The 19852-nt window shown below is 58.1% G+C and overlaps 1 protein-coding gene across 4 annotated transcripts in view; it reads left to right on the top strand.

Moving 5' to 3' along the window:
• Positions 1-3758: 3758 nt before the first annotated feature.
• Positions 3759-19852, top strand: part of LOC105470548 (TATA-box binding protein associated factor 4) — a 93668-nt gene continuing 77574 nt past the window's right edge. For 2 of the 4 annotated variants that reach the window (XR_011613181.1, XM_071079090.1), the window contains exons 1-2: positions 3759-4063; positions 4139-5140. Coding sequence is in view for 3 of the 4 variants with exons in the window: in XM_071079090.1 (XP_070935191.1) it covers positions 3787-4063; positions 4139-5140 (1279 nt within the window). In the remaining variant the exon portion in view is untranslated. Of the gene's footprint in view, positions 5141-19852 lie in introns of all 4 variants that reach the window. The other 2 variants (XM_071079089.1, XM_071079088.1) reach the window with 2 other exon arrangements.

Genomic DNA, 19852 nt, shown 5'->3' on the forward strand with positions numbered 1-19852 from the left:
TTGGAAGCAGGGGCTTTGCAGACATAATTGGTTAAGGATCTTGTGATGAAATCGTTTTGGATTTAGGGAGGTCTTGAATCCAACGACTGGTATCCTTGTGAGAGGACACAGACACACAGGGAGAAGGTCAGGTGAATACAGAGACTGGAGTGATGTGGCCACAAGCCCAGGAATGCTTGGAGCCACCGGAAGCTGGAGGAGGCAGGAAGGATCCTCCCCTGGAGCGTCCGGAGGGAGTGCAGCCCTGCCCACACCCTGGTTCTGGTGTCTAGAGCTGTGAGACTCCACCTCTGTTGCTGAAGTTGTACACAATTTGTTAAGGCAGCCTTGAGAAATGCGTCCATCTGCATTTACAGAGCAATTAGGTGGCCACAAGTTTCTCCCTGGGATGTGGACTCATTTTTGACCACGGACATCACCCGAGTCTGCAAGACTGAGGAACGCTGCCAGTGGGGCTGAAGACACCCCAAAAACACTCAGCTGCTATCTAGCTGCACGCCTTTTTCTTTGCGGAGTAGGGGGAAGAGGTCTCATTCTGTCGCCCTGCCTGGAGCACAGTGGCACACTTGTAGCCTTGAACTCCAGGGCCCAAGTGATCCTCCTGCTCCAATCTCCCAAAGAGCTGAGACCACAGGTGCACACCACCACGCTTGGCTAATTAAAAAAAGATGTTTTTAGTAGAGACAGTGTCTTGCTTTGTTGCTCAGGCTGGTCTTGAACTCCTGGGCTCAGGCCATCCTCCTGCCTCAGCCTCCTAAAGTGCTGCAATTACAGGCGTGAGCCATGGCGGTGGCTTGTTAAAAAAAATTTGTTTTATGATGAAGGCTGTCAGGCAGACAATAAAAGCACAGGTCACAAAACAAACACCACAGACCTTTCACACAACCTACAGCTTGGAAACCACTGATTCCTTTTATTCTTAGATTTGTTTTATTCTTAATGTGTTTTAAACTTAATCCAAAAGTTGTTTTTATTTTTTTTATATTTAAGTGAGCATGTCTGATGCTCTATTTTATTGAAAAAGACCCTGCTTAGTAAACTTGGAAGGCCCACTGAGCTGCCAGCTGCTGAGGCCACCTCTCTACCCATAGCCTCCCAGCAAACATTTTTCTGGATTTAAACAGTGCTTATGATTGACATTTGTTACAATTCCCTCTTTCCTCTTTTTATGCTGGGTGGGATTTTTCTTTCAAACTACACAAGTCCTACCTGCTTGTGCCAACAACTAAAATCATACAGTAACTAAAATTTGGCCCGAGGTCCCCAGGGTGACCCCCCACCACATGAACACTGGGAGGGGCGTCCTCACACCCCCGCCACACCCCAGCTCCTCCTCACACCCCCGCCACACCCCAGCTCCTCACACTAGGAGGGGTGTCCTCACACCCCCGCCACACCCCAGCTCCTCACACTAGGAGGGGTGTCCTCACACCCCCGCCACACCCCAGCTCCTCCTCCTCGGGGAGGCAGTGCTCCTGCAAACCCCAGACATAGAGCTGCCTGGCTGTCTGCAGCTCCCACCCTCCCCAGGGTCTTCTGGTGCACAAGACCCTCCTTGCAAGGGAAGCTGGGATAGGTGGGCACAGACCCTAAACTCCTCACAGTTTCTGCAGTTGCCAGGCTGGACGGTTCCTCAGAAGATCCTGCGGATAATGTCAACCAAGGCGTGTGTGCAGGAGGCTGAGCCCAGCCTACAGAGAGCCCCGAATATGTTGGAATGAAGGGCTCCTGGCGGGGCCTTGGAGAAGAGAAGCCACCACTGTGTGTAGATGGCAGGAGACTCATTACAGATCTCAGTGGAGTAGCAGCGGACTTGAAGAGTGGAGGCCTGAGCGTGGGAACCTTCAGTTACCCCAGCCTTTGGGACCCAGGGGCCTTGGAACTTGGTCTGTTTCATGCGAGTCCGGCGTTCTGCTTCTGCTCCCACTCCAGTGTGAGGGGTCTGAGGGTATGGGCTGTGCTGTGAGCCTGGTGCGCCCCACCTTGCAAGTTGTGCATGAGGCCGGTCAGCCTGCCTGTGGTTTGACCTACTTTAAAAATGTTCTAATTAGTTGTCAACACTTAAAAATTAAAAATCTCGAGATTTAATCATCACTTTATATCTCTGCTCTTTCTGGAAAACTCAGACTGTCCCCCTACTGAGCTCAAGGTGCCCCATATGTGCACCCATAGGGGCCCTCCCTGCCATACCCAGCTGGCTTCATTCATTTCCTTTCCTGCCTTCTGGGAGCCAAAGTTCAGGTACAAAATTCCAGCTGTACGTTTGCAGTGATTTCCCCCGAACACTGTTTCCCTAGAGGGGAGGCACCTCTCCTAGGCTCCGTCCTCAATGCTCATTGGCTGCTGCTGCTGTCCAGAAACAAGCCTGGGGTGAAGTCCCGTATTCCAGCTGTCTCAGTCAGTCCATTCCCTTGCGAGGCTGCAATTCGAACAGGCACAAGGGTCCAGTTCGGGTCTGCTGTTGAGACTAGCAGTCTCCTTTGCTACAACAATTTAAAAAATCATTTTCTATGTCAGCAACGTCATTCATCGTCCCGAGGTCTCTGCTTATTGCGGCGCTGTCTTCAGCTGCGAAGACTGATCCTGCGGCCTCTTGTCCCCAGTGAGGTCCGAGGCAAGGAAGCGTCTCTCTGAAACCTATTCTGGGCTCTTAGAAAGAAATGGGAGAAAGGAAAACCACTAGAAATGTCCAATAACACCATCTTTTGGTTGGAAAATAAAACACGCAGAAAGAGGGAACTGGAACTTTTACTGAAGTATTTCTAGAGAGAAGGTGCTTGGGAACATTTTAGGTAACTTACTCCCCTCCCCCAGCAGAAGGTAAAAAGAAAGCTACTTCCAGACTTGCCAGCTCGGGAACTTCGTTTGGCGCCTGGCAGGCACCGTGCTCTTACCTACGGGCTTATAATGACACTCCCGTCTCCAAGGCAGCTGGGTGCGGGTACAGTCACCCCGGGGCGGCTTAGTTTATTGATTAAAAATGGAGGGAAGGGCCAGGGGTGGTCACGATTGGAGGGCGAGAAGAGCCGTGCGCGCAGGACCCCTCCCCACCGCCCGGGACCGGCTACCCAGGGGCGGACCCAGCTTCTTTCCCCGCGGCGGCTTGGAGGGGCCGGGCGCCGGTCCCCGTCCTCAGGGTGCGCTGCGAGAGCCCCGTCCCCGTCCCCGCCTGCTTCTCGGGCCCATCCACTCCGGGGCCTGCGCGCTGCCCGGCCGGCGCCCCGGCATCCCCGCGCGCTGCTCCCCGGGCCTCGGACGGGCCCTGCACCTCCGCTGCCACCGCACAGGGCGGCCCGCCCGGCGTTCCCGTCAGCGCCGCCGCAGCCATTTTGGAGCGAGCGGAGACAAAGAGCGAAGCCCCGTCGCCGCCCCGCGCTCGCCTCGGCCCGGCCCGGCGCACCGTCCCCGCATCCCGCGCCCCGCCCGGCGGCCACCGCCCCGCCCTGCCCGCCACCGCCCCGGCTCCCGCGTCCCCGAGCTCCAGCCCCCGCGCTTCCCGCCGCTGCTACCGCGCCCAGGCCGACCGCCCGCGCCCCGGCCTCTAGCGCTCGCAGCCATTGGCCGCGCCTTTTAAGCGCGCACCGCAGCCAATCGCCGGGCGCCCGCGGTCTCCGCGCCTGCGCAGGAGCGCCACCCCCGCGCCCCCGCCCCCCGGCCGCGCGCCCCCGCCCCCCGCCGGCCGCGCGCCGCCCCCCGCCCGCCCAGCGCCCGCCCCACTCGGAACCTCCTCCTCGCCCAGGCGCGCTCGGCCCGAGCGGCGGCGGCGGCGGCGGCCGAGGAAAAAAGATGGCGGCGGGCTCGGATCTGCTGGACGAGGTCTTCTTCAACAGCGAGGTGGACGAGAAAGTGGTGAGCGACCTGGTGGGCTCGCTCGAGTCGCAGCTGGCGGCCAGCGCGGCCCACCACCACCACCTCGCGCCGCGCACGCCCGAGGTGCGGGCCGCGGCCGCCGGCGCGCTCGGGAACCATGTTGTGAGCGGCAGCCCGGCCGGAGCCGCGGGCGCAGGGCCGGCCGCCCCCGCCGAGGGCGCGCCCGGAGCGGCGCCGGAGCCGCCCCCCGCAGGTAGAGCGCGGCCGGGGGGCGGGGGGCCGCGGCGCCCGGGCCCCCCCTCACCGCGCCGCCCCCTTGTCCCCGCAGGGCCCGCGCCGCCCGCCGCGAAGCTGAGGCCGCCGCCCGAGGGCAGCGCGGGGGCCTGCGCCCCGGTGCCCGCCGCCGCCGCCGTCGCCGCGGGGCCCGAGCCCGCCCCCGCCGGCCCCGCCAAGCCCGCCGGCCCCACCGCGCTGGCCGCCCGCGCCGGCCCCGGCCCCGGCCCCGGGCCCGGCCCCGGCCCTGGCCCTGGCAAGCCCGCCGGCCCCGGCGCCGCGCAAACTTTGAATGGGAGCGCCGCGCTGCTGAACTCGCACCACGCCGCCGCACCTGCTGTCAGCCTGGTCAACAACGGGCCCGCCGCGCTGCTGCCGCTGCCCAAGCCCGCCGCCCCCGGCACTGTCATCCAGACGCCCCCCTTCGTGGGCGCCGCCGCGCCCCCCGCGCCCGCCGCGCCCTCGCCCCCCGCCGCCCCCGCGCCCGCCGCCCCCGCCGCCGCCCCGCCCCCGCCACCCCCCGCGCCCGCCACCCTGGCGCGGCCGCCCGGCCACCCTGCCGGACCCCCGACCGCCGCGCCCGCTGCGCCGCCCCCTGCCGCAGCCCAGAACGGGGGCAGCGCCGGGGCAGCCCCCGCCCCCGCCCCGGCCGCCGGGGGCCCCGCGGGGGTCAGCGGCCAGCCCGGGCCTGGCGCGGCGGCTGCAGCGCCAGCGCCGGGGGTCAAGGCCGAGTCGCCCAAGACGGTGGTGCAGGCGGCGCCCCCGGCGGCGCAGACCCTGGCGGCCAGCGGCCCGGCCAGCACGGCTGCCAGCATGGTCATCGGGCCAACTATGCAAGGGGCGCTGCCCAGCCCCGCCGCCGTCCCACCGCCCGCCCCCGGGACCCCCACCGGGCTGCCCAAAGGCGCGGCCGGCGCAGTGACCCAGAGCCTGCCCCGGACGCCCACGGCCACCACCAGCGGGATCCGGGCCACCCTGACGCCCACCGTGCTGGCCCCCCGCCTGCCGCAGCCGCCTCAGAACCCGACCAACATCCAGAACTTCCAGCTGCCCCCAGGTGAGTGGCCGCACGGGGCGGGAGGGAAGGGCGGGTCCCAGCAGCGCCAGCTGCCAGTTCCAGGAAGTTCTCCGCTGGTGGAATGCTAAGGTCATCTGTCCCGTAGGCCCGTGGCTGGAGCAGGCCGAGGGGCAGCCTCTACCCAGGTGCGGGGCCAGCCCGGGTCGCTGCCTGCGAGTGAGCCAGAGGGAGTCGGCATAGTCTGCGTCCCTGTCGCTGTTCCAGACGTCCGCGGTGGCTGCCTGTGGCTGGGGCTGGTCTGTTTCCGAGTGGCTCAGCTAGGACTCCTACTGGAGCGGTCCTTACCTGCTCCCGCCCTGTGTGCCCCTGCCCCGGTTGGAAGGCTCAGCGCAGGGGCTCCCTGGGCCAGGCGATGGGGTCTGCAGAGCTGAGGGCAGAACCTGGAGGTGCGAGTGGCAGCAACTGTCCCCTGCTCAGTTCTGCAGTTAGGCGTGTGGCCTGTGTCCCCACTTAGCCTTTCTGCCCCTTTGTGACCCTGGGCTTGAGCCTCCTCAGTCTCCAGGCGAGGACGGGGGCACGACACCCCCTCCTCGAGGCTCGGGAAGTCGGGATGGAAGGCTTGGGCTTCCCTGTTGGCCACCAGGAAGGCAGAGATGTCGGGCGCACCCTGCGAGAGTCCTCCCGGCGCGCAGCCTTGCTGAGAGCCATGCTCTGGAGTAGGGTTTCAGCACCGTGTGTGTCACCGTCTCTTCCAGCGCTGCGTTGGTGCCTAAAGGAAAGAGCGCCCAGCTAGTCTGGTTGCTGCCCCCTCGGGAGGGCAGTGGGAGGGCGGTGGCAGCAGATGCTCTCGCTCCGTGCAGGGGTCTCGGGGTAATACTGGCTGTGCTGCGGATGCCTTGGGCTCAGACGCCCCTTCTGCCTGGCAGTACTCACGCTCTTGGTCTAGTCTGCTGTCTCTGCGACTCCTCAGGGCCCCTCAAGTTTGACGGGAAAGATTGCCTGACCAGCATTGCACGCTAGGCTGCTTTTGTCTGGGGCTCCCCATCCCTCCCCAGCCGCCTTGGTGGGTGCTGGGCAGGGGAGCTCCTCCCCGGCCTGTGGTGACGCGCGCCATGCAGTTGTAGCAGCTCGGTGGCAGCAGTAGTAGGAACTTCGAGGAGAGCGTGGGTCTTTTCTGTGTCCCCTCTCTGAAGGGAGCTATTGGTCACTTTGAGAGGTTTGCAGCATCTTCAGAAGTGAAAGGTTTTCCTGTCCGAGTATGTGAAGTTCAGGGCTGGTGGTCAGACTGGACAGGGCGGGGGAAGGGAGAGTCTGTCTGGGAGACCGCTAGGCTGCAGTGCTCCAGGGAGGAAGAGGGCTGAGAAGCCACTTCTCCGGGGTTGCTGAGACGCCCGTTATGACAAGCTGTTGGAGTACTGAAGCATTTGTAGGGATGTTTCGCCAAAGTCTTGGTTTTGCTCCTATGTGTATATTGACCTTTTAGTAGAAAATGTGGCTGATCTTTAGTAATGTTGTAAAAAGGTGTTTGATGGCCGTGATCTGTTATGTAAACTATCGCAATGCTTTATTTATAAAAATGTTTTTCCAGCGGTCCCGCATGTCTCAGCGCAGGCCAGGTGCCTGTTGCACCACTTTGGATAGGTATTGGACTCTGCCTTGAGGGGCTGGCCAGGTTGTCTTGCTCTGAGCCTCTGCATAGGTAAAGCCTCATCTCTTTCTTCTGGGAGGAGGTGGAGGAACACATAGTTGGAAAAGGGCATTTCTGCTGTATTTATCATGAGTGATTCTGGGACTCACTTCCATCTTCTGTTTTAAGGTCAGTTTTAGGGTCAGGTGTGTTTGATGAGGTGACAACTTGAAAAACAACTCTGAGTGTTGACTGTGCGTGATTCCCGTGTGTGAGGACAGAGGAACAGCTCACACAGACGTTTGGGTGGCAGTGCTGAGAATGGTACTTTCAAGGAGCTGAATGCTACTGTCTAAAAAATGAAAGATTTATCACATCTCTTCATGATCCCCTGCAGTTGATCTACTGATGAGGAATTTTGATTGTTGTTTATTTCACTAGTAGCCAAAGCAAAAAAAAATACATATATATCAATAAAACTAGCAGTGCCCCAAACCAGAGTACCTTCTTTTATTAAACAGTACAACTTAATTTTGTAAATCAAAATGGCAAATTGCAAATACTCTGGTTACTTCCTGTAATTGATTGATCAGAGAATATTAAATTATTCTGGTTGGCTCCCTCTTCATTGAAATATTTCATAATAAAAATGTTTAGAACAAAGATGGAAGTAACAAAAATAACTCTTGCTTGGCTAATAACTCATTCTAGTAACAACTCAGTCTTGCAAACTGAGGAGGAGCCGGGAGTATTAGGGGTGGGCAGGGTTCTCGAAGCTGCATGTGGGTGTCAAGTGGAGTAGCAGATGAATGGCAATTGGATGGGGTGTGAAAGGGCCTGCCCCTCCCAGGCCTTCCCTCTGTGGAGGTCTTGGATGGGAGAAGGGAGGGGACAGAGAGGTTTCACCCTGAAGTCTTTCTGGCTAAGCCTTAGGCCCTGAGTGTTTCAGCCCCACAGTGCGCCACGTATGTTGAATTTGGCTTTAGCTCGCTGTCTTGATATTCTTTGTCAGGACAGTGTTGTAAAGATAGTTATGTTAATATAATTGTAATTTGCTGGTTTGAGGTGCCAGAGTTTAAATTTTATTCACTGAGGAAAAATGAGAAAATTAAGTCTTTAGTGAGATTGTTGCAGATGACACACTTGTCCCAAGAACACTGAAAAGCACTAGTTCTGTACAGCTTAGGATAGTCATAACGTCATCGTCAGGTTGTGATTACAGCTGAAGGAAGAAAAAAGTAATCTGACACCCAAATTAGCATGTTTGTAAATTGAGAGATCTTTTCAGGTAGGTGTAAGGTAAAGAAGTTCATTTCTAAAGGTTATCTTTTGGCCTGGCAAATTCGCATTTTCTTCAGTGCATCTTGGTCTATTGTGCTTTCATGCCAGATTTACTCTCCTGTTGCTCTAAGATTTGTCCCAAGTGTAGATTCCCATTCCAGGACAGAAAAGCACTTTCTCACCGTGGTCCTCTATCCCTTGGCCTAGGGAGCGTGTGCTTGCTGCGTGTTTTAGGATGAGTACTCCCAGGTGAATGTGTGTCTACGAGTGGTGTCTGCAGCATTGGTTCCCATCTGTGGGGAAAGGGGGAAAAAGTCCACTAGCCCTTAATCGCGCTGTTGGGACAGGGGTTGGGTTTGGCGAGTCCAGCCCCATGCTGGGTGGCGGCATGCTCTGAGTTCCGGTGGCCAGTGGTGGCAGCCAGTGCTCTGGCACAAGGGACATTCCTAGAAGTTTCGATTTTGTGACTTGAGGGCCCTGTTGCCCTTTGACCTGGGAGGAATATGTTGTCCCTTAGAGCCTTGGCTTCCCCAGCTGTAAAGTGGGGTTGCCCGTTAGGTGAAGAATGTGAATTCTGTCACGTTGGGCCTGACAGAACACAGCTGTCAGGTGGCATCACTATTCCACAGTCTCCCAGTTCCCCTCATTTTCATTGTTTTTCACACATTATCCAGACTGGATGTCTTCTCGGTGACCGAGGCGTTTGGCGTGGCAGCTGACTCTGGTTCTGTCAGTGGGGAAGTTACCGAGATCTCAGGTGGGTCACCCTGGGGCAGCAGTTGCCTGCCTGCCAACATAGGGGAGGGTTGCAGTGCCCTTTGGAGGCCTGGACCTGGGTGGAGGGCTCACTTTAGGCTAGAGGTCTTAATCAGGTGTTTCTTTTGACATACCTAGGAAGGAGTGACATTTGAAAAGAACAAAGAAAAGTAACTTTTGGGGAGCTGTGTAAAGACAGCCCTGGGCAGCTCTGCCTAGCATAGGGCAGAGGTGCCGCTCTGGGCCTTCCTTTCCTCCCTGCTCCCTGCCCTGCTGCTGGGGTCTTCACTGTTGCCTTCGGGATAAACAGAGTCATCTTGGTGACAGGTTGGGATGGACCTCACCTGCCTTTGGTGTCTCGGAGCTGGTGACCCTCATGGGTTAGTGGCAGCCAGGACTCGGGGACCTGTCACACTCTTCGGAGCCTCTCTCCTCACTGCTTGCTGTGCCTGAGTGCTGTGTTCACAGCAGAGGTCTGTGAGTTTGAACAGAGGGTGACGTTTGAAGTTCATTACAGTCGCCCTGTTTCTTAGGGCCGGCGAGAAGCTTTGTAGGAGAGGGTGTCCCGCTTGCTTCGGTGGCAGATGGACCTGAGGCAGGCCCCGAGCACCTGGGAAGTTGGCCTTCTCCCAGGGCAGAGAGCAGAGCCACCCTGGCTCCCAGGACTGCCCCCGGGCTCCCCGGTGTGCTGTGGAAGTTGCCCCTTAGACATTGGCACAGGGTCGCTGGGAGGTGGCGTTTGGTCAGAGCAGCACAGACCCAGCTCGGCAGAACAGAGTGGTGGGCGTGTCTGCATCCTGAAATCAGAGTGGAATCAAGGTGGTTCCTGTTCTGCCTCCAAAGCCTTTTCTATCGTATAATGTGAGTTTTCTTCCACTTAAGTGATGAATTTGAAGAAAGCTTTTATAAATTGTTGGTTATATGTGAGTTGATCAAAGCATAATTAGCAGCTGTTTTTGAGGATCTTGAAGCAGAGGTGTAACAGGGCTCTGGAGAAGCTTGCCTGAGGTTTGGGGTAATTTGCAGGGTTCCCAGAGTGCTTTGCTTTTCTTCTTCGTGGTGTTCAGTAGGAACCTCCAGGCCTTCGATCGTCCAGGAAACAGTTGCTGTTCAGGGCGTTCTGCTGTGGTGCCCGGCTCAGGCAGCGGGATGGTGGCCTTTGCTTAATCAGGCCTTTGATAGCAATAAAGCAGTTAAATAAAGGGGGCTTTTTGCTGCAGGCCCTTCTGTGCTGAGTGCTGTGCACCTGGGCTTCCTGGATGCTTCTGCTTCCAGGTGGGCCTGCGGTTGCTATGGCATTGTGGTGGTGTCAGCTGCAAACATGTACACAGCTGTTCTTTCCAGATTCTTGCTTGGAATAGTGAAGCAGAACAAGTGCTGTAAAGTTATGTTTGAAAATGGGGTACTTAATTTTTCCATAGTGGGACCATGAAAGTTTTGAGTGAAAACTTTTGATTTTTACATATCTCAAATGAACGTTTGCACCAAAGAAGTACAGCTTCCAAAAAACCAGGAGATACGTGTTGTCCACCATGAGGCCCCTCTCCCATTTGAGAAAGTATATGGTGTCCCCTGTCGGTCTTTCTGCGGTGGTCTCAGGCTCTTCTCCAGGCCTGCCTTCTGCCTGGAGTGGGCTGTGCTGCTGTGTGCAGGATGAGGTAGTGAAGCACCCCCAGCTTCTCCCTCCATCGGTGTCACGTTGTGGAGCAGAAGTTGTCTGTTGGGAACCATGCGTGAGGACGGGAGAAGTTGTCTGTTGTGGACTGCGTTTGGGGACTGGAGAGGTTGGCCCCACGAGCCCGGTTGTATGTGGCTTTGTGTGTAGACCTGTGTCCGTCCTTCCTGAGGTCTTGATGGGCCCTTTCTGTCCCTCACTTGGCATCACTGGAAAGCGCCAGTGTGAGGAAGGCACACGTAGCATCTTGATCTCAAAGTTGAGAGAGGAGTGTGGCCAGCTAGGGTGGTGTTGGGGCGCATGGATCTTGGAGGGACCATTTCCGAATAGTCAGGAAACCCCAGAAACAGTTTTTTCTGTCTATCAAATTTGACATTAGGTTTTAGAATGAGGACCCTGCAGTAAGAAGGTCTGTGGCTCCCAAGGGAATTGTTTCAGGGTTGGGGTCAGAGGTCCGAGTGGACGGTGCATGGACAAGGCAGGACACTAGGAGCCAGGGAGCTGCACCCTTCTCCGGGCATTGGGTGTGGCCAGAGCACACTCAGGGCAGAGGCTTTGTGGGTTAGCTGGTCCACTGTGGGTGGAGGTGCTACAGGTGGCAAGGTGGGCACCTTGTTCCAAGGGGTCGGGGGACATGGCCTTTTATTTTTTGACTTTGCATTAAAGTGTGTGGGACAATGACCTGTGAGAGTTTTTAAAGGAAGTTCTATGTCTTCTGCAGAGGAGCGTGGTCTCCGTGGTGTTCACAGGAGCCATGCACGCACTCAGAGCAGGGCGCAGGCCTGCCGTGCTTTGGAGCTTTGCAGAAGGTTACAAATGTCAGTGTCACAAGCATCATGACAGGAACGAGGGGTTATATGGGAAGCAGGCTCTATTAGCTTTTTTATGAAACTATAAGTGTAAATAAATTATTAGTTACTTCACCAACATGATTTTTCTGATTATAAAATGAGTTTTTATTGGTTATAGGAAGTTTGGAAAGTAAACTGTGGAGATGAAAATAGAGTCACTTGTAATGTCACCTGGCCCAGACTGCTCACATTTTGGGGTGTCTCACTTCAGCCTGTGTCCGGTGCAGATCTGTTTCTGTGTTTTTCTGTAATTACAGTTCTCCTGTGACCCAAGTCTGTGCCTTGCCTTGTCCTGTGTCTGGTGCATTTTCCCTTGGCCCTCGGTGGTCTCAGGCTCTAGCATTTGGTAACAGGCCCCTGCGCCAGGGTGCTGTGCTGACGGTGACAAGTGGCCCCCGTAGGTGAATGCCTTTATGTCTAACTGCGTGTCTGGTAGTTTGAGCATTTTCAAAGCTTTGATACATATCACCTTCCACCAGATAACACGTTTAAAACCATTTCCAGAATACGACTTTTGGAAACGGACACTATTCTAAAGGAAGAAAATCATGTCTAGTTTTAAGTTGCATTTCTTTAAGTGAAGTTAGACTTTGTTCATGTGGATGTTGGCTATTTATTCTCACCAACTGTGACTATTTGTATAAGTGCGTTCTTTTTTTTTCAAGACAGTCTCTCACTCCATCACCCAGGCTGGAATGCAGTGGTGCAATCTCAGTTCACTGCAACCTCTGCCTCCCGGGATCAAGTGATTCTCGTGCCTCAGCCTCCTGAGCAGCTGGAATACAGGCGTGTACCACCACACACGGCTAATTGTTGTATTTTTATTAGAGATGGGGTTTCACCATGTTGGCCAGGTTGGTCTCGAACTTCTGACCTCAAGTGCTCCGCCTGCCTCAGCCTCCCAAAGTGCTCACATTACAGGTGTGAGCCACTGCACCTGGCCTGCATGAGCACGTTCGGAGGGTGTGTACTGGACCATGGGGGAAGGCTGATGTGGGTACCAGGGTTCAGCTGTGGGGGTCCCAGGCTGACAGCCCCTGCTTTTGTGGTGTGTCCGTTGTGGTCAGGCAGTTAACAGGGAAACAGATCAGCAGGTATGTCTGATTGTGATTAGCACCCTTGGGTGAGAGGGGACTGCTGGGCAGGGTAGTCAGGGAAGGCTTTCCCAGGAGGCTGAGGGATGAGAAAGGGGTCAGCCACACGCAGCTGGGACATGTGTCCAGGCCGAGGAAAGAGCAGATGCAGCGCCCCCCCGCCGGTGCAGATTGTAGGGCTGCCCTCAGATAGTGTGAATTGATATTGTGGGGCTGCCTGTACACAGTGTGAATTGATTGTATCACAGGGCTGCCCCCAGGTAGTGTGAATTGGTTATATTGCAGGACTGCCTCCAGGCAATGTGAATTGATTGTATTGCAGGGCTGCCTGCATGCAGTGTGAATTGATTATATCACAGGAATGCACTGTGTGAATTGATTGTATTGCAGGGCTGCCCGCACGCAGTGTGAATTGATTATATCACAGGAATGCACTGTGTGAATTGATTTCATTGCAGGGCTGTCCGCACGCAGTGTGAATTGATTCCAAGAGCCTCAGTGACTGGAAGCCATTGAGGGTTTGAAGTTGGATAGGGCATAGTTTAAAGTCGTATATTGAGGTCACTTTTGCATTTGAGCTGTGGAATGTGGGGGTGGTTGTGGCAGGGGCCCAAGGCAGTTGGCGGGGCTTAGGGAGGTGTGGATGGGCTGGAGGGAGGGGTGAGGACAAGAGCTCTTATGGAATGAAATTGAGGTGGGCAGGTGGGGTGAGAGGGAGCGTCAGTGGTGGTTGGAGGGAGGCAGGAGTTCAGGGGAGCAACTAGCATAGGCCAGGGTCCAGGAGTCATGGTGTTGGGGCTCTGATGGCCATGGGTTGTTATGAGCCTGTAGAGTAGGCTAGAAGAGCTGTAGAAGGTGCCCTACAGGTGCCGGCACCTGCGAGGCTGGGCCAGCTTGGGAGCCAGGGAGGAGTGCTGGGAGAGGCTGGCGTTCATAGGGCGCATCTGGCCAGCGGAGCTGGGAGTGGGATGGGTGAGGGTGGACACCTGGGTGCAGGAGCCTGGTGGGAGGAGGTTCAGGAGGGGTGGCCCAGAGCACAGAGCTGTCAGCTCTGGGGGCGGAAGGACATGGTGGGGCCGTTGCTGAGAGCCCTTTGTGGTGGGGTAGTGTTTGTTGCAAAGTTGCCGTCTGCCCTGCCCTCCAGCGCAGCGATGGCGGAGGTAGTGTGGCTGTGATGGAGGCTGCTTTGCTTTTGCCCTTGCAGTCCTCGCCTTCCTGCCGTGTGTTGGCGTGCACGGATTCGCGGGTCTGTAGCTCTCTAGAGCCAGAAAGTCCTGGAAGAGAGTCCTCCTCCACAAAGACGCTGAGGCACACAGAGGTGACCAGCTTCTCCAAAACCCCGTGGCCACTTAACGGAGGCTACATGCCACAGGCCACCTGTCACTCCCTCAGGCCTCCTCCTTCATGCTTGTGCTGCCAAGAGAGACTGGAAATGGTTCAGCTTGGAGCGAACTTACGAACTTAAAACCCCTAAAACACAGGGACCTGGCTTTCAAAGAGAAAATCCACAGAAGGGAATGTCTTGAGTGCGTGATGAGGGGCTGTTGCCCTGGGCTGGGTCTGTGTGGCTCGTGGCCTCACCCGACGATCCTGCTGTGTCCTGTGGGCCCTCCGGTGCTTGGGCTCCCCCAGCTGGTGACTGTCGGCTAAGTCTGGGCTACCTCATCTGCCTGGGGAGGCCCATCGCTGTCAGTCTCCGCGGTCCTGCGGCTGCAAGGGTGTCAAGCGGCCAAGAGGCACTCCTGGTCTTAAGGCCCTTGCTCAGAAGTGACGCAGGCCTCTCCCTAGTTCCAGCTGAGAAGACTCGGTCATTGGCCGTGTCCATCTGCACAGAGTGCTGGGTGGTTCAGCTTGTCCTGGGGGCGGGGTGGGATACGGGTGGACAGCCAGCACGCCTCAGACCGTGCGTGGCCTTAGTGGGCCAGAGGGATGAGTTTGGTTGGTCGGTCAACAAACGTTCACTTGGCAGCGAGCTCAGGTCAGACCTTGTGGATCCGGCAGCTTGCTGACGGAGTTGCTTGGGGAGTGACACAGGTCGGCGTGGATGGGGCAGAGGCGAGGGGCACGGATGCAGCTTCTCAGCGTAAATGTCGCTCCTTTCTCCAGAGTTCCTTCTCAAGGTGGGCGTCTTCTCTGTTCAGTTGTGGGTGCCCCAGCGTTTTCCTGCTGCTCCTGTGTGACCAGCCACTTATGGAGCCACTTAGTGATGGATCCAGAGCAGCAGAGAGCCGGGCCGGGAGCTTGTCACTGGGCAGTGCAAGGGCGGTTCTTGTCCTCCGGCTTGGTGGCCTCATGGGCTCCCGGCTTCAGGATGGTGCTTGCACTCAGGGCCACTGCGGCTCTCCCTGTGCCCCACCATCAATTGGATGCAGAGCTCTGAGAGTTTGGAAAGCACGGAGTGGGTGTCTTGGAGGCCGTGATTCTGGATGGGTGACAGGGCCGCCCTCTTCCACTTTTGTGGGCCAGACACAGCTCTGCTTGGGCCGCTGAGGCTGGGCTTGGGGATGGTGTCACCTCATTGCCTTGGAGCTTGTGGGCGTGCCACCAAAGTTCCTGTGTGGGAAGGGCTGCCACCTGCCTTGGGCCACACGGTGCCAGCCCTGGAAACCTAGTGTTGTGGGGGGTGGCGCAAGGGACCTGATGTCATGGGGTGTAGTGTGACCTGGGATGTGGAGGATGGCCTGAGGGACCTGGTGGTGTGGGGGGTGGCTCGAGGGACCTGGTGGTGTGGGGGTGGCTTGAGGGACCCGGGGTGTGGGGTCTGGGGGGGTGGCGCGAGGCTCCTGGAGCGTGAGCCTGCAGTTCACAGGGGGGCAGTGTGGGGACGGTGGTGTTCAAGCCATGGGACACTTGCTCATCGGGTGTGGGGGAAGTGACAAGATACCGGCCCAGACACCTGGGTGGGGCATTCTAGTGGTGCAGGGGAAACAGTGACCCAGGGCACACACGGGCTGGGGCACACACGGGCTGGTGCTGGGGTGTGGAGCCGGTGTGGGGCAGGGCACCCTGGGGTTTGTCGATCTCAGCCGACTGGAGGCGACTGGTCCCAGATGGCAGTGCTGGGGTCAGGTTCAGGAGGAGATGGAGAGGTAGGTCACTGACTGTGGTGAGGGGGTCGAAGGACAGTTTCTTTGTTTTTTCCTGTTTGTTTTTTAAGAAGTGATCTTGGAGCCACGCTCAATAGCGGAAACAAAGTGTGCCCCGTGTGGATTCGTGCTTCGGGTCGGTGCGAGTTAGGCTGGATGAGGACGGGTGGGGCGGGGAGGGGGAGGTTGAGCCTTTGACGTGCTTTATGTCAGCCACTTCATCCAGGCCACTGTCATTTGGCCTGCACGCCGCTACTGCACCCTACTTGGAGCTGGTTGGCCCGGGCGCGGCTGTGGTGCTCCGTGGCCACGCTGTGCTGTGGGGACGCAGGGAGTCCAGGGTGCAGGATGCAGAAGGGGAAGGTGGCTTTCCTGTCATCTCTCTTCCTTGTGGTTGTGAGGTGATGCGACCCTCCAGGGGCTTGGTCGTGTGTCCGCAGGCCCTAGAGCCTGGTGGGAGGCGGCAACCTTGGTTTGTCCAGGACGGGGTGGCAGATGTCCAGAATGGAGCGTGTCCTGTGGGTGCAGGTTCCTCACGGGTGGATCTGTCTGTCCTCACTGCATCCCCACTGCCCGGGACACTCCTGAGGTGCTGGTGGCCTGGCCAGTGACAGCTGCAGGAGGTTTGGCAGGGGCAGCGTTGAGGACCACAGGCCACCCGCCATGAGGTTCTGAAGTGGTGCCATGGCAGGGGCCAGGCCCCTCAGAGGAGAGACTGTAGGCGCCAAGGGACTGTGCTGATGGCTGTGGGGGTCACCAAGTGAGTAGGGAGGGAAGGTGGCCTCTGTGGATCAGGGCTCTGGTAGTGGGAAGACAGGTCTAGGACAGGCCCAACCCTGCGTTCTGTGGAGGTGAGAGGGGTGGGAGCGAGCGGTGGGTGGGACTCATGCTGCAGGGCCAAGATGACCAAGTTCCCTCTGCAGGTGCACCCTGGGGAGGGCAGTCACAGGGCACTGTGGGGAGGGAGCCTGGCAGGTGGCTCTGGTGATGCCTAGACGGCCTGTCCTATCAGCAGCAGGGGTGTGCCCTCCCAGGCAGGCCTCTGCTGTTCCCAAGCCCCGTGGCTCTCATGGAGCCTGCACTGGGTTTGTTGAACTCTCTTGTCCTTCTCTCTTTTTTTGGAGACTTTGACCATTTAAATTCCTTTACTCTTGTTTTAGTGAGTCTTGCTTGGGAGGGGTGGGGGAGAGAGGAGACTGTGCTGCCACCACCCAGGGCTGCTCTCAGGGGATGGGGGCACCTGTCTGGAATCTCCACGTACAAGCACAAGCAGGTGTTGTGACGCTTTGGGAAGAGTTGTCAGAAGCTGCCTCCTATGGGGCAGAGGTGCCAGGAGGAGACTCCTGCCGTGCCCAGGTCCAGGCTGGCAGGAGAAGGGAGTGGTGAGGGATGGGACATGGAGTGATCCACGGGAGCAGGGCCAGGCTGGGACCCCAGAGGGGAGGATGAGAGGCCAAGGACAGGTCACGCGGGGGACAAGCCCTTCCTTCTGCTATTGTGCCCTGGTCGCTGCTGTGCAGAACCCTCCGGTCTGCAGTGTCCTCTGGGGGCTCTGGGTGTTACCTCTTTTGACTGTTGCAGCCTCATCTTTATGGAAGGTTGTAGAAAAACAGTTTGTCAGGTGTCCTCTGTGAGTACTTAAGACTCCAGCGTCTGACAGTAGGTGTTGGGTGAAGATGGGGTGAGCGGGTGACGCTGACTCCCTGCCTCCGGGACGGGCTGCTCCGTGGGGCTGCTGTGTGCTCCCTGACGGGTTGGGTTTCTGCAGCAGGTCTGAAGTGGTCTCTTTGCTTCAAGCACCTTGAGTGTCGTCTCTGGCACTGTGTTTAGTCTTCGTGGTGATGGTGTCGTGAAACCTGCCTAGGGACAAGGACACTGAGGCTCGCATTTCCATGACCTGCTCAAGGCCACAGGGCTGGTGGGGTCTGGGGCTAGAGACTTGGGCTCTGGAACCTCTGCCCTGGCCCTGCCTCCCTTGGGAGTGACCCTGGTGGCAACTGTGAACTGCTGGGGAGTTGGGAGTTGGGCTGGGGTGCACGGGGGGCAGGGGCAGGGTGCGGAGCCTGGGCAGGTGGGGATCTGGGCCGTGGTGCTTCTCTGCCGTTGTGAGTATGGGTATGACTCAGGCAGATGAGACCCAGGAGGGTGTGGAGAGCAGAGCCTTCCTCTGCAGGCAGTAGAGACCCCTGAAGGCTGTGGAGTGGAAGAGCCAGAAAGTCTGGCCTGGGTTCTAGATGTTGGTCCTGATGACACACTGGAGACAGAATCAGAAACAGGGCGGTGGTCACTGAGCACGGGATGCAGAAGTGGGCCTGTGTGCTGTGACTGCCGCGTGCTGGCTGGTGCCAGGCACTGTGTGCACCTCCCATGCTCACGACCGCCCTACAGGGCAGACGTTTGGGGTCCACTTCCTGGACAGGTCGCAGACACTCACACAGAAGCTCAGCCCAGGACTCCCGCTCGCAGGATCTCTGCACGTCCTGATGGTGGGGATAGTCGGGGCGGATGTGGAAGGCAAGCATGGGCACTGCTACACCTGGAAAACCAGCAGCCAGATTGGGGCTGGTGAGTGGTGCCTGGTGCCAGTGGGGGCACAGTGCAGATACTGCAGCTCGGAGTTGGAGGACAGAGCCCGGTGACCAAGGTGGGCATGCGGGGAGAGGGCCGCGGGGGGACAGAGCCCGGTGACCAAGGTGGGCATGTGGGGAGAGGGCTGCGGGAGGATGGAGCCCGGTGACCGAGGTGGGCATGCGGGAAGAGGGCCGCGGGGGGATGGAGCCCGGTGACCGAGGTGGGCATGCGGGGAGAGGGCTGTGGGGGGACCGAGCCGAGTGACCGAGGTGGGCATGCAGGGAGAAGATGGCAGGAGGATGGAGCCTGGTGACCAAGGCGGGCATGCGGGGAGAGGGCTGCGGGGGGACGGAGCCTGGTGACCGAGGTGGGCGTGCAGGGAGAGGACTGCAGGAGGATGGAGCCTGGTGACCAAGGTGGGCATGCGGGGAGAGGGCTGGGCGGGGATGGAGCCTGGTGACTGAGGTGGGCATGTGGGGAGAGGACTGCAGGAGGATGGAGGGAGCCTGGTGACCAAGGTGGGCATGCGGGGAGAGGGCTGGGGGTACGGTGCCTGGTGATCAAGGTAGGCATGCAGGGAAAGGGCCCAGGGATCGAGGTGGGCATGCCAGGAGAGGGCCCTGGGGGGATGGTGCCAGGTCACAAGGTGGGCATATAGGGAGAGGACCTGTGGGGACGGAGCCTGGTGATGGAGGTGAGCACGTGGGGAGATGATCCTGCTTAACGGAGGTGTGGCCCCACATGGGGACGCTGGAAGTGCGATGGGTTTGTGTTGCATGAGAGTGGGGGCACCTCTGTTAGGGGAAGAGCAGGGCCCACCCCAGGGACAGGAGGGAGGGGCTAGCTAGGACCTGCTGGCCAGCTGGAGTCAGGGAGATTCCAGCCAGGCCCTGCAGGTGGCCCCGTCAGTTGTTCTCACTGCGCTGCACTCTGGATGCCCAGCTTAGCAAATCACTTGACAACCCGCATCCTTTTCTAGGTGTGTCCAGGAGGAGCTAGTACGGGGCTGGGCTGCCTCTTGGTTTTTAGAAAAGCATTTGTGGTACAACAGAACCCCCAGAGGCAGCCCCCTTTCTCATCTGGGACTTGGGCAGGCACGTGCCAGCCTGCCCTGTGTGGGAGGGTGCTAGGTATGTCGCAGCCACAGGGAATTGACTCAGCATTGAGCCCCAGGGCTGCAGGGGATTTTCAGAGGTGACTTTGACTTGATTTCTTCCACACACCCCTCCCCGTATTGTGACTCTGGGTGTGGGACCAGGCCTCTTGATGAGGGGGTGGTCCAGTGAGGGTGCGAGTGCTGGGGAGCTAGGTCTGGGATGGCCCTGATGTGGGGCGGTCCTGGGGCAGGGTCGCCGGTGAGTCAGGCAGTGCCCGTGTTTGAATATCTCGGCGAGGAATCCCGGGTGCTGGTGTTTATAAAAATAGACCTGCGACTTCCGTGGCTGTGTCCTTTTTGGTATGATTGACATTTGATAGCATACGTTTGTATTCTGCTGTGTTCCCGTGGTGGAAGCCAGGTGCGACTCTTCTGGCCTGGTTGGTGCTGAAGCGCCTTGCATCGCCTGGGCCTGACGGCGCGGCAGAGGCAGAGGCTGCCGTATCTGCCGCCACCGTTTCCATCTCTTTCTATGCCAGATATTTCCTGTGCGGGGGGGGGGGGTGTCAGACTTACTCTTCCCAGCGCCCCTTTCCTGTGCAGGTTGGGGGGTCTCGCTGTAGAGGAAAGAGGGCAGACCAGGTGCCCTGAGACTCTGCTGTGGGATCTCTTCCTTCTAAAGGAGCTCACGAATATTCATGAGCTTTAGGAGAA

Source organism: Macaca nemestrina, chromosome 15 (genome assembly GCF_043159975.1).
Source record: "Macaca nemestrina isolate mMacNem1 chromosome 15, mMacNem.hap1, whole genome shotgun sequence".
Classification (NCBI taxonomy): Eukaryota; Metazoa; Chordata; class Mammalia; order Primates; family Cercopithecidae; genus Macaca; species Macaca nemestrina.